Below are 14,017 nucleotides of genomic sequence, written 5' to 3'. Positions count from 1 at the left end.
ATCCGAACTTGTATGTTCGTCACCTACCGGACTTGTTGTAAACTTGACTCCATTTGCTTCATCTGAGTGCCATTAGCCATTGTGAAGAGGTCACTAATGAGATCGTTAGCTAAGAACCTTGCTCTGACAAATCTCCTAAGAATCCGCAATTCAATCTTCTCTACTTACCTGAATCACCCAGATGAATTGCCTTTGCAAATCAATATGCTCCACCACACTTTTTTTGACAATACAATCGGGAATTGCCTAGACTACAAGAATTGGATTCACTGGACCTACTTCTGGAGTCGCCTCCTTGGATCGCAAACTAATCTGAGGTCACCTTCTTGAATCGCGATTATAGCAACAAAGTCTGTTGTTTTGGTCGCAACTAAGGAATTTCGCTGGAAATCAGTTGGAACTACCTAGCTTGCTCATCTTCAATTCCGAACAAAATTACCACAGTCTTAGCCGAGAGCCAATCCTCCTACTTCTCCTTCAGTTCCGAGCCGACACTCACCTCCTCGTGCGTTGGAATCAAATTCCGAGATTCAACCGAAATCACTTGGTTGCTTCTCCGTATCGAATACCCAAATTCACCGGAAGACAATTGCACAAGCAAAATGAACCGAAGGCTAAGGAACTACTCTGAATGTGATCGCAGCGGAATCGACAATCAAAAATCTGCTAGTCTACCCTGCCTTCACATTTCGAATAAGAATTGCCAAGGTCACAGCTTAGAATATATTGAAATCACAACTAAGGATTGACTGCTTTGATATCAATGTCATAGACATAGGGTTCATGATAGTTTAAAAAGTAATTGGAAGGAATTGGGGGAGTTAGATCAGAAGAAATGGGAGGGAATTAGGGAAGAACAGAAACAAAGAGGGAGAACTGAGAGAAAAGAGGGGAAATTGAGAGAGAGATAGAAATCAAATTTCATTCAAAATATTCTGGTCGCTAAGGTTTGGCGCCAATAGGGCAGCAAAATATTCAAATCAATACAGTTGGAGGCATTTGACCTTTAGGTACAAACCACTACAACTACCATACAACTAAAAGGAAATTCATCTATTATCTAATTACTACTAAGTCCTTGGGTCATGACAATCTTTTCTGCATAAGGCTATGATTTAAGAAAAATTTGTTGAAGAGCCCCAAAACTTGTTCAAGAAAACAAGGGAATATGTTTCTCTTTTACATGCAAACTTCATAAATCAAATTCAACTACTTAACATAAAGATAGAAATGAGATGCTGATGGAGAAAAGTTCCCTCTTGTTTGGATAAAGTATACCAATTAATCTCATGCAAAAATTGAAGATCAAGAGATATTACTAACTACTAGATATGAATGCAAGAATTTCATAAAAACACAAGAATTACCTCTCTAATTGCACATTTATGGTCTTCCTCATCTTTGTTCTTTTTCCCACGGGGGAAACTCCAACTTGTTCCCTTCCATCCTTTCACTAGCAAGCACTGCCATCAAAAAAATGTAATATGTAGGTGAATCAGGCTACATCATATTAGACGAGATCTCTTTTGTTCCATTATAAGCAACAGATAACAGCTCAGATATGTTACTGATAATTACATATTACAAACTAATACTGTATCAGCAGCGTGTTCAGCAAGGCATTGAACACAACTAGGCCTGCCTTTCTCAAATATAGAAACAAAAATATGCATCAAATCTCAGTAAGCTTCAAAATTTAAGTATGTCAAAAGATAAGTTAGTTGTCAGTCGTTACTACCTACACGTTCCCCCCAAGGCAATGAGTCAAAGTCTCGTGCCAACAAATGGCAAGAGAAAGGTGGCTTTTTATTCAGATCAAGATCAGGTTTAATATATTTTCAGAAGGAAAAAGTTTGTGCACGTCGGTCCCTTTTTTCTTTATTTTTTATCTTCGTAAGTAAAAGTAAGAATTGGGCATCTCTCACAATAGTTAATAACAAGAGCAAGAAAATAAATTCAAGAAAAGTGCCAGAGTTTAAAGTTTGTTCCTTTAATTCTAACATGCACTCTTTCATTTTGGCTCAAGAATGTGCCAAATTTTGGAAGCTGGTTCCTTGCACGTGTCTGAGTTACTAATTTTTTGCAAGCTTCAGATAATGCATATCTTGAAAAACCTACAAAATCCTTAGCTAGATGCATTATATTCATTCATGTTTAATCTGCTACATTAAAATTTCTATCAGCAGCATTTACAATTCTCATGACCCAAACAGGAATGCATATGTGTTGTTTGACAAAGTGCACGGGCTGCTAGCTGATGCTAGCCCAAAGGATAACTATTTTGTACCATTAAGGAGAGGTTCCAACAGCTAATCAGTCACATGGATTAAAATTAGGGGGAAAAAAAGCAGATGATCAATAAGTTTAAAGTTACAGCAACACATGAATTATCAGCATGTCTTTGTACTGTTGAACATCTGTTGTTAAAAGTCATCAAATTGGGAAAAAGAATCTGCATCATATATATCATAAAGAATTCATTTATCAACGCCTTACCCGTTCATAAGACTCATCCAAAATGATGGCCCCAGTTACAGGAACCTTAACTTTGTACGAAGTGAAGTCCTTGAAAATGTCATCTATATGAGGAACATAAGGTCTTAAAACATCACAGTTGTTAAATACTGCAATAAATTAAGGAAATATCAAGATGAAATGAAAGGGGAAAAAGTATGCGTCGGCCCGTTTGCTCAAGTAGCAAGTATGTTTGTGATTATTTTCAATTTCATTCCCCAATATGCTTCTTGTAAATGTTGTTAATTTCATTCCCCAGGCCCAAAATAGAAACAAAAGTAAGTTGGAAGACTATGCATAAATACATCCAAGCCAACGGATCAAATTAATAAAAGTTCATAAATTTAAGGTATATGATGGATATTCAACATGCAATTGAGATAGACTTTGCAGAGGATACTCAAAGTAGTAAACTCCTTCAGAGTGAATGATTTCAGCGACGGGTTCTTTTCCACAGAATTGTCCTCATAGAACCAATGGGCATATTCCACAAGAAATAAAATCCTCTCAAATGATTCTAGATCTTCTTTTGGCACATTCAGCACAAACCGACTGCAATAAAAATGGTAACAAATAAAAGGTCAGGCTCAAGAACTATGAGAATAAGAACTCCATAAACAAGCTAAGCAACAAAAAGTGATATTAGATGCATGAAACTGGAAAGAAAAATAATAGAACTAAGAAGGAAAAAAGCATATGTGATAAAAAAAAACAAAAAAAAATAGTGATAAGCCAATCAAACACTGTAAAGGAGAGGTACTCTCCAAATCTGGCACAGAGAAGCCCAATCACCATAGGAGATAAGTCTATCTAACCAAATCCAGATGGGATTGTATTCCCATTAAATTTTCCAACTAGCGAATCACATTGAGAGAGAAATAAGAAAGCAATTTAAGGGTAAAATATGGTTGAAAAGATGAAATTTAGGGGTTGAGAACATGGCCGAAGTAGGGTAAACCAATGGAAAAGAGAGATTACAATAGTACTTATAGACTTATAGTAATCCTATTCCTACTAGGATTAGAAAATCCTTTTCCTATAGGAAACTAAACAAAGACTAAAACTGTTAATAATAAAACTAGAAAGAAATATAAAGAAAACCCTGAGACATAATTAGAGTTACCCAAAAGACTTTAGGAAATATTATGAAAAATGACAGAAATGCCCTTGATGCATAAAACATCAAAATTAAGCCTAAAAAAGCTTCTAGGATGGTTTTTCTTCATCCAAAATCTCAAATCAATGCATGGACCTCGAAATTAATTTTAAGACACTATTAATGTGGCAACACTAACAAACAATGAGAAGATAAATTGTCATCTCTCAAACTAGCATTTGAAGGACATGTAGTTCCAGAAGACTTGAATTTAAAAGAACAAGAGGTTTGCATAAACAAGCCAGGCATCTTTCCCTAATCCTTCAGAGGAAATACTAGGAGATAAGGAAAGCAATAAAGCTATAGATAAAAAAGAACATGTTGTTGTTTCTGACAAGGGAGTGTCACGACCCCAAGGGTAGATTAGGCATAGGATATTGCATGTATTAGGTAGTGGTTATACCTTACTGCTTTGTTGGTTGTACTTTTACCTAGAAAGCCTATAAATGGGTGCAAACCTAGAGAATTAGGGGTATGGGGGAATGAGAATCTGATTTCAATCTTCTCTCTCTAACATTCCTCTCCCTCGATTTCCTCTCCTCCCTCAATTCTCTCTATTTTTATTCTGTCTCTCCCTCCCTTCTTATCTCTCAGCCCCATATTCTTCTCAAATTCCTTTCTAAACCCTAGCCAAACCATAGGGTCATGACATTTGGTATTAGAGCAAGGCTTTCCTCGAAAGCTGATTGAAGGTGATTTCAAGAAGCTGCAACGGAGGCGATAGTCACTTGCGAATCGGAAGCCACCCATTTCTTGGAAATGGATCGAAGTTGGCTAGATTAGAAACTTCTGAACGTTAACAGGCCAGCCATTTGGAATTGGTCAAGTAGTGATTTCAGGCGATTCTGGCGAATTCAAGATTCTGACGATTTCAATTGGTCACAGCTTGGGTAGGCAAGCGCGAGCAAGCAAGTCCAACAATCGATGATTCTCAATTGTGGCGATTCCAATTGTGAGTGTTAGCTCGAATTTGAAGGCGACGTAGAGCGAGCAACTCTCGGAACCTATCTAGGTCATTGCATGTGACCGAGCAAGAAGGAAGGCGTGATTGGAAGTAGAGACTTGAGCGATTGATATCGAAAACTGTCCAGAAGCAATTTCCGCAAGCGGCAACTTAAGCGATCATAAGCAAACATTTGGCCGACTTGGAGGCGATCAATTATCAGAAGACGTGGGCGAATTCCTTCAACTCCTTCTATTTCAATTAATAGCGGTCCAGAACTGAAGGCAGAGGAAACCCAGATCTCGGTGGATTCCATTTGAGGCGAAATTAGGTTAACGGAACTTGAAGCCGCTAAGGAGACGGACTAGGTTTACCGAAAACCAAATCCAATTTCCATGGGGATCCTTAGAAGCTGATCAAGAAGTTGTTACAGAGGAGAATTTGTAAGGATTTGAACTGAGAAGATGGATACAAGAATTGAGAATACTTGGAATAGAATTGCTAGCAAATTGAAAGGTCTATCAAGCAAGTTTGAGGAATTTTTGATAAAGTTTACCAAGAAAGATCAGTTTGGAGACGAGAGTTACAAAGAAGAGCTCAACAAGCTGAAACAAGAGGACTCGGTTATAGAGTACTTGGTCAAGTTTGAGAAATTGAAAGCAATGGTGCTCAATTCCCATCCAACCATCAAGTCTTATTTTGTATCGAGATTTATTAATGGTCTTAACGATGCGCTGAGGCCTATGGTGAAAATAATGTGTCCCGCCATGGTACAAGTAGCAACTGAGAGGGCTAGGCTGCAAGAGTGGGCACTGGAAGCCATTTACAGAAAGCATGGGTTGCCACCTAAAGTTATTTTAAGAGCAGACAGCAAAACGAAGGTATTTCTATGGCTACCTCCAATTTGCAAAAAGAAGTTAATGAACTTCCCGCAATGGATGAGGAAATTAAGGAAGTAAAAGATACTCCAATTGATGAGATCTCTAAGGAAGATGAGGAAGTAAAAGATGTTGTGAACTTGAGAAAGGATGTAATCACAACAACTCTGGATTTTGAAGACTTCAAGTTTGTTTCTCTAGAAAAAATGGGTACTCCTCCAATACCTGATGACAATACAAAGCTAATTTTTTAGGATCTACAGAATAGAGCCAAAGAGGAGGAGGAAAAAGCAGTTAAAAAATGACAACATGTGGCAAAAGATTTTGTTGATCTTTTAGGCACTACCAAGGAAATCATACCAAATGATATTGTTGGATATTTCTTAATCGCTGAAGATGCAGAGGAGTTGGTGCTGATTTTAACAAAGGAAAATAAAGGAGGTACTTCAAGAGAGCTTGAAATATATGCTGAACAAAGAGATGTTTCCTCTTTCATTCATAAGATAAAGCCAAGAAGGAGAAAGAATAAGAGGCCAAAGCAAGTAAGAGAAAATAACAAGAGAAGGCGAAGAAGAAACCAAATAGTGAAGATAGGAATTGGATGAAAAAACGATGACTCAGTTGTAATAAGTTTCTTGTGGACAGAAAACCTCTCAAGGAGAGGGAATTATCACAACCCCAATGGTAGATTAGGCATAGGATATTACATGAATTAGTTATAGGTTGTACCTTACTGCTTTTTTGGTTGTACCTTTACCTAGAAAGCCTATAAATGGGCAATAACCTAGAGAATTAGGGATATGGTGGAATGATAATCTGATTTCAGTATTTTCTCTCTAACTGTTAACCTTAGGATTCTTAGATTATACCCTTAGGCGATAAAACCCTCTCATAAACCCTCACAGATGCAATGGTATTATAAGAATAGAAAAATGAACAACAAAAGAAATTAACGTAATTGAAAAGATCAAACCATAAAGGAGACATAGCAGATTTATCCTGATTCAAGCCAATTTAATTGGCTCTACATCCAGCAGTCCAATACCCCAATCAAGCAACTTTTATTGAGAAGAAACTTATCAGTACAAAACCCAAGCCCTCTTTCAATCCTATCGCTCAAGCACAATCCCTTGTTCACTCTAAGAAAGCCCAAGAACTCAATACACAAGTCTCACTTTCTCTAGAACAAAGGTACTCACAATAGTAACTGAGAACTTGAAAAGAAAGAAGAAGATGATGCTCAACTATCACCTTGCCCTCTTATTTATAGAGGAGACGGAACCCCTTTAAAACTAACAACTATAGGAATTTTACAATTAGACCCCAAAGTTTACATTAATTACCCTTTGGCTCAAAAAGCCCTAACTGTCTAATAGCTTCCATTGATCTTCCAATCGAAAAACTCTAGGCAAACCTCAACAAATCTCCACCATTTGCCTTGAGTTCTTCATCCAATAGCCAAAAATCCTGCTCTCCACATGAGTGATGGACAAAAACCTGATCAAATCAAGCACAAACACATAAAAGGAAACAAATCAATGCTGTAAAACATAACAATGGACCACCTTTGGATAAATTTCAGCTGCAATAACTAAACCTGCAATTCTCATTAGATATTATCCTCCTCAAGGGATTTCCTAATAAATAACTTTTCCTAACACCAATATGATTGGTTTCTCCATGGCGTCTACGTACACTCAACCATAAACCAAATCCATACTCAATGTTACTCATTAATCCCAAAGTGTCCAAACTTTACACAGCATCACATCAACAGTGCACCATACCCAGATTGGCCTTAACATTGCTAGACTTACTCCTAGCTTCCCAAAACCAGTCTTTTAGGCTTTACCGCTGTCTTCCCTTCTTATGTTTGCTTCAAAACTCAAAGGACTGCTCGACCTCTTTTCTTAACTCTCCTCTATTTCCAGCTTAACAAAGGTATGTTTTAGATTTGGGTACTCCTAGGCTACCATGAGCTGTCCTATTCCTATTCCAACCTCTATGCCTTATCTTTCCAGCTTCTCCTCCTTCCAACAATCTCAAACACTGAACTACCACCTCAGCTACACCTTGAGATTCCCATTGGATAACTATCAATGAAGCTGCCTTACTTTTCCTAGGCATACCATTGAAAATTGACACAGCTACCCCATGCACTCAATTTACCCCTTGGACCATCACAATCTTATATCTTACCTAGGGAATTACTATCATACCTAGAGAGACCTTTTAAGCAACCAACCATGCTTACCTTTCCCTCTAGCCTGTGATCCCTAGGGCTACTCTATAAGAGCAATTTTCCCTTAATTTCCACATGGATAATGGCTGTTAGTGATACCTATTCGACCCAAATTAAGCCTTCATGTGCTACTTTAACCAATGGCCATTTATCTAGCCTTTTTCCTAGACTTTTCCCCATTTCCAGCACCTTCCTTAATTCTCAAATAGAAACTTCACAGCACTCCACCCCTTTAACCTAAGGGATCTTCAATTTAAGTCCAAGATTCTCCCCAAATTTACATGGCTCCATGCCATTCATTTGGACAAGAGTGCATCACCTCTTCTTATACAAGAGGTTCCATTTTTCAGCCTGTTCCTTAGCACTCAAAAAACAGTGCAAAAGCATCTTATAAACCCAAAGTTCATACCTTACTGGAACCTAACTTAAGACCTATCACTACCCATCTTAGGCAGCACTCTAAATCTTCTATTCCCTTGCTCATCTCCTACAAGATGATTCTCGTTCCCTTTCCTTGCTTAATATGGACTTTTGATCAATAATGGCTACACCATACAAGGACACACTTGCACACACCATTTCCCCTCACTGTTCACAAGGACCCTCACTGCAAGAGCCAAAGCTATCTTAAACACTAGCTTCCTCCCTCTCACAATCCAGCCCAAGCTTACACAATGAATATGATAAAAGAAAATTTCCAGATTTCCTTATTGCTATACCCTGGTTCATAGGTTAGTTTCGGACATCCCAAAGGATTCTCCTTGCTGGCCAGCATTCCAAATTCCATCCCACTGGCCTTGGAATCAATTAGTTTCATGTCCTATTATTAGAGTTTTCCCTCATAGGTAAGAACCCTAGCTTTTGTAAGACCTAGGCATACCTATTACACAACTCCACAACACCTAACCCTTCACACCAGAAGCAATTTCCAGCAAGCTTAAATTCAATTCCAGCAAGCTCATATATGCTTGGGAATTCCTTAGGGACACACCATCTTCACTAGGTGCACTTCACCTAGCTCCACCATGAGACAAAGCCTAGATAGGTTCCCCCTAGATCCTAGAAACTGATCTCTAATGAGCTTTTGACATATACAAGGTCTGTTTTGGAGACTTCTACATTTAGTAACCTTACCAAACTACATGGTTTCTATTCCTATACACCTGCAAATTTTCCCCTCCCTTAATATCCCTAGCCTTAGATACCTTTCTTAGTCCTTGCTCACCATTGTGAGCCATCCTCAAGAAATTCCCTAACCTAACTTATCATGGGCTATCCTTAGTGGTTGCAGCTTATCCACAGAACCTGCAAGCATGAACCACATAACCTCTATTCTTGAGGGTTGCTTCTATCTCTCTAAGAGATCCTAGCAACTCTTAGGACTCCAATTCTCACTATCTAATTATTCCTAATCCTAAGGACATTAGGCTTTCTATTAAAACAAGGACATATTTTACAGCTTCTAATAATCTGGAACAGCTCCACCATGCATCCTATTCTCCCATCTCCAATTCTCTTGACCTTAATTGTTGCCTAGACACAACCTATTCTGCCCCTCCACCATGACTCTATATGAAAATACATATTACCTATGATAAGAACATTCTAAACCTAGGCCCTGTGCTACTTTTACTACATGCCTAGGGGAAAAAAAAAAAAAAACTATAGAACTCCTAAACTATCATAACCGAATTCACTCATGGTGCTAGAACATTTGGGGCTAAATTTTTCTTGAAATTCCTTTTTCTTGTTTGGGCAATTCCTCTTAATATGACCCTCTTCATGACACAGGAAACACTTAACAGATCTCCTACTATTTCTAGACTTAGATCTTCCCCTACCCCTATTTCTTTGATCCCCCTTTTCGGCTTAAACCTAGTTGCTAGGGCATCTCCTGGAGAACTCTTGACCTCTAACTTTTGCTGCAGTTCCTTGGAGTTTAAAGCTCCAATTACATCATCTAATGAAGTTTTCCCTACCATGCTTTAGTATGTCAACAAAGGTCTCATAGGTCTTAGGCAAAGAGTGCAAGAGGGCGAGGGCCTTGTCCTCATCATCATACTTAATATCTATGTTCTCTAGGTCCAAACACAGCTTTGTAAAATCATCAATATGGTCATACAATTTCTGACCTTCTCCCATTCTAAATGAGAAGAAGCGGGTTTTTAAGAACAACCAAGTAGAAAGGGTCTTGGTTAGGTATAGACAGTGTTATTAAAGGCCCAAGGCACACTAAGGCGCACAAGGGTCTTGGAGCCTGAGGCGCAAGGCGAGGCATGAGCTTAATGGAACTAGGCGCAAGTTAATAAAATAAAAATATGTCCTAGTTGAAGAAAAATGTATAAAATAGCTCCTAACTTCTAATAATATTTTAACAAGCATATTATAAAAAAAATATAAAATTCAACATATGCTAACTATGATATTTCCATGCTAGATCTTTTCTTCTACCAACAAAGCTACTATCAGGATTAGGATCAATAGTGTTGGATGACATTTTAAATTTTTGATTCCTGCAAGATTCAAAACATGTCAACAACAATACCACTCTAAAGATCATCTTAAGAAAAACAAAGAGATAATACTCAAACTCAAACAAGTACCAATCATCATACAAAGTTCTAAACAAACACATAAACACTACAAGTCCACAATCAAGAAAATATTTTCATTTTGAAAAACTATCTTCTGATATTTTGATAGCTAATATTCATTATTGTTAAAATGATTTTTAACGAATTTTTCAAGAAATAGTATGTATTTTGGGGATGGTAAAATCGTTAAATCCTGAATTTGTACTAAAATCAAAATTCTATTTTCTTATTGTTATGGATTTTAATTTTTTAGATATTTTTATTGAATCCAAATGGGGGGTACTTTCTTATTTACATTTATGTATTAAAGTAAATGGAAGGTAAAATATAAATTAAAGAAAATGTGGACAATTACTTAAACTAAAGAAATGTAAATATGTTGTAATGTATACATGCTGGAACCAAGAAGGGGGGAGGATGGAACCAAGAATGGCAGGCTGGTTTCGGTGGGCAGTGGGCTGCTTGACAGCTAATTTCATGAGGCGCACCTAGGTGCCTTTAACATTTATGAGTGCGAAGTTGCGCCGGAGGGCCTAGGTGTGCCCAAGCGCGCCTAGGCAGATCTCGCCCGCCTGGTTTGTTTCTAGGCGCCTGGTATCAAGGCGCGCCTTTAATAACACTGGGTATAGAGTCTTTAACCTATTCCATAGGGATAGGGCAGTGGTCATCTTGGATACTTCTCTTAAAACCTTATCACCAAGGCTAAGAATCAACATATTATAGGCCTTCTCATCTATTTCCTCCCTTTGTTTTAACCTTTCTTGTTTTTGTTCTGTCGAGAGGGTTTCAGGTAATCTTTCTTCCTATTCTAAAGCTGATTTCAAACCTAAGTTCCCTATTAAAGCTTTCATTTTAATCCTTCAAAGGTCAAAATCATTATGGGCAATGAATTTCTCTACATCATATCTTGTTGCAACCATGACCGAAGACAGTAGGTAGATTAAATCAACAAGAAATATAAAGAAACCTTGCAAGAAAGCAGTTCTTGATCCTAGGAGAGGCTCTAACACCAAATTGTTAACCTTAGGATTCTTAGATTATACCCTTAAGCAAGAAAACCCTCTCATAAACCCTCGCAGATGTAGTGGTATTATAAGAATAGAAAAATGAACAACAGAAAGAAATTAACAGAATTGAAAAGATCAAACCATAAATGAGACACAACAGATTTATCCTGATTCAAATCAATTTAATTGGCTCTACATCCAACAGTCCAACACCCCAATCGAGCAGCTTTTATTGAGAAGAAACTGATCAATACAAAACCCAAGCCCTCTTTCAATCCTATCGCTCAAGTACAATCCCTTGTTCACTTCAAGAAAGCCTAAGAACTCAATACACAAGTCTCACTTTCTCTAGAACAAAGGTACTCAAAATAGTAACCGAGAACTTGTGAAAAGAAAGAAGATGATGCTCAACTGCCACCTTGCCCTCTTATTTATAGAGGAGGCAGAACCCCTTTAAAACTAACAACTATAAGGATTTTACAGTTAGACCCCAAAGTTTACATTAATTACACTTTAGCTTAAAAAACCCTAACTGTCTAATAGCTTCCACTGATCTTCCAATCGAAAAACTCTAGGCAAACGTCAACACTTAACATTCCTCTCCCTTGATTTCCTCTTTCCTCCCTCAATTCTCTCTGTTTCTATTATGTCTCTCCCTCCCTTTCTTCTCTCTCTTCCCCATATTCTTCTCAAATTCCTTTCTAAACCCTAGCCAAACCCTAAGGTCGTGAAAGGGAGCAGATGAGGAAGCAACATATTCAACTCCTAGAAAACCTATTGATTTGATTCTAGTACATATAGACTCGCATCCTACCATGGGAATCTGGAGCTTCTTCCAAACATATGCAGCAGCAACATGAAGGCATGAAGAAGAGAATTGCTTTGAGCAATAAAGGCCATAAGAAAACATGCTGATGTGAGAAGACACTTTGCCAAATTTGAAGAAGGGACATGGTTATGGTGCGAATCAAGCCTGAATATTGTTCTGCTGGGAAGTATAAGAAGATGCACTCAGAAGTGCTGGTCCTTACAGGATTTCTAAAGAAAATCAGCTCTAATGCTTATGCTCTTGACCTGCTAGCAGATGCCCTTTGTTGTGCGGTGAGTCGTGTGGCACTACTCCTTTCTTCTATGGATGTACAAGTTGTGGGATTCGATTTGCTCAATAATGGCTCCCCTTCTTGCTAAGATTTCAGCACCATATACAACGATCTACTCACTAGAAAGAACTGCCTGTGCAGATTTTTCTTTGCTTGATGGGTATCTTTTTAAGGGTAACTCGTATTTGCTTGCCTAGCTCTTCCTTAATCCTTACATGAAGAGACCATTGCAGAACTATATTCGAGTGGATTTTCAAGGCTTCATCATGATTTTTTTGACAGATATCATGGTTTCAACTCCACAGAGCCAAGTTTTATGAAGCCCGGAGAAATGATAGATATAATGGTTTCTCAGTCCTAGGAAACAAGAAAATTTATTTTTAACAGCTTAAAGAATAAATATTAAACAAGAATGTTGGTGTTTCCAAAGCTTTTTATTGTTTTTTATTCTGGGGAAAACAGAGATCAAGAAACACATAAACTACAACATTAAACAGGCTCCCTAAATGCAGATCAAGAAAGCAGTAACGCCTATTCAAATAAGAACAAGGTCAGTAGTAAGCTCATACTATCGAGAGCTCCAAAACAATTAAGACAACTCTACTTGCGTTTTCAGCACCCCAGGTTGTGACCTGGAACCACGGCTAGTGCTATGGCTCAATCACATGAATCAAGCTCGCCAAGAAAGTGCAGTAACGCTGTCTAACTACTATTTCTCTAAGCAGGACAACCTTTTTTCCCCCAAACAGTTCTCATAAACCCTAAATTGCAAAATTTTGCGCAGCTGCAAATGATGAACAACTCGACGTATAAACAAACGGAACGCCCAAACAGATATATTGAAACACAATAGGCACGTCCACGGATGTGAAAAGGGAAAGATAACCAATTACCAGTCCTAAGCCCTACAAATAAGAGAGAGAGAGAGAGAGAGAGAGAGAGAGCGTTTGAATACAAGAACGAATTCGAGGGTTGGATAGAGTAAAACGAACCTGCACAGATCATCGAGGAGTTCTTGGGGAGGGAAGCCGTTCTTGGATGGAACACTCGAAGATCGATTGAGACCTGACATTCGGATCTCCCTATTCGTAAGAAACCTAAGGAAAAGCTCAAGAACTGCCTAATTTCTGGTTTGGTGACGACAATTTTCACAAGTCTAATAGAGTCAACGAAGAAGGAGCTCTTTCTGAAATCATGAAAGGCTCTTCTTCTTGAGCTCCTCTTCTTCTTCTTCTCTTTATTTCCTACGATAGACAGAAAATGGATCCCCCATTATTATTCCGCTTTTTTAGGTTAATTGCGCTATGATCCCCCCCGGGGCTATGAATCAATGTCTTTTAAGCCCAATATACTAATGATTAAGATTTAGTCATATCGCCCCTATAGTATAAGTTAAGTGATTGGGTTATAATAAATTGAGATTCGTACTAATAGGTCGTGTGTTCAATCGCTTATCTTGTACAGTGAAACAAAATCTCCACCTGCGATTTACCTTATTTGTCAAAATTAATAACACAAGCGACAAGAGACTACGCAAATGTGGTAATCTCAAGATTTAGTCATGTCAACTAATAATTTTAGAT

The 14,017-nt window shown here is 38.0% G+C and overlaps 1 protein-coding gene across 1 annotated transcript; it reads right to left on the bottom strand.

The window, feature by feature from the left end:
* Positions 1–1,367: 1,367 nt before the first annotated feature.
* Positions 1,368–13,721, bottom strand: LOC127796500 (mRNA-decapping enzyme subunit 2; the record flags this gene model as incomplete). Its single annotated transcript, XM_052328659.1, is given in 4 exon segments — positions 1,368–1,463; positions 2,497–2,624; positions 2,915–3,066; positions 13,427–13,721. Coding segments are annotated over 4 exon segments (456 nt in total), but the record flags the coding sequence as incomplete, so codon positions are not given.
* Between the last annotated feature and the right edge of the window lie 296 nt (positions 13,722–14,017).

Source organism: Diospyros lotus, chromosome 3 (genome assembly GCF_014633365.1).
Source record: "Diospyros lotus cultivar Yz01 chromosome 3, ASM1463336v1, whole genome shotgun sequence".
Taxonomy (NCBI): domain Eukaryota; kingdom Viridiplantae; phylum Streptophyta; class Magnoliopsida; order Ericales; family Ebenaceae; genus Diospyros; species Diospyros lotus.
The sequence above is the reverse complement of the archived record's forward strand: the minus strand, read 5'-3'. Positions and strand labels throughout refer to the sequence as shown.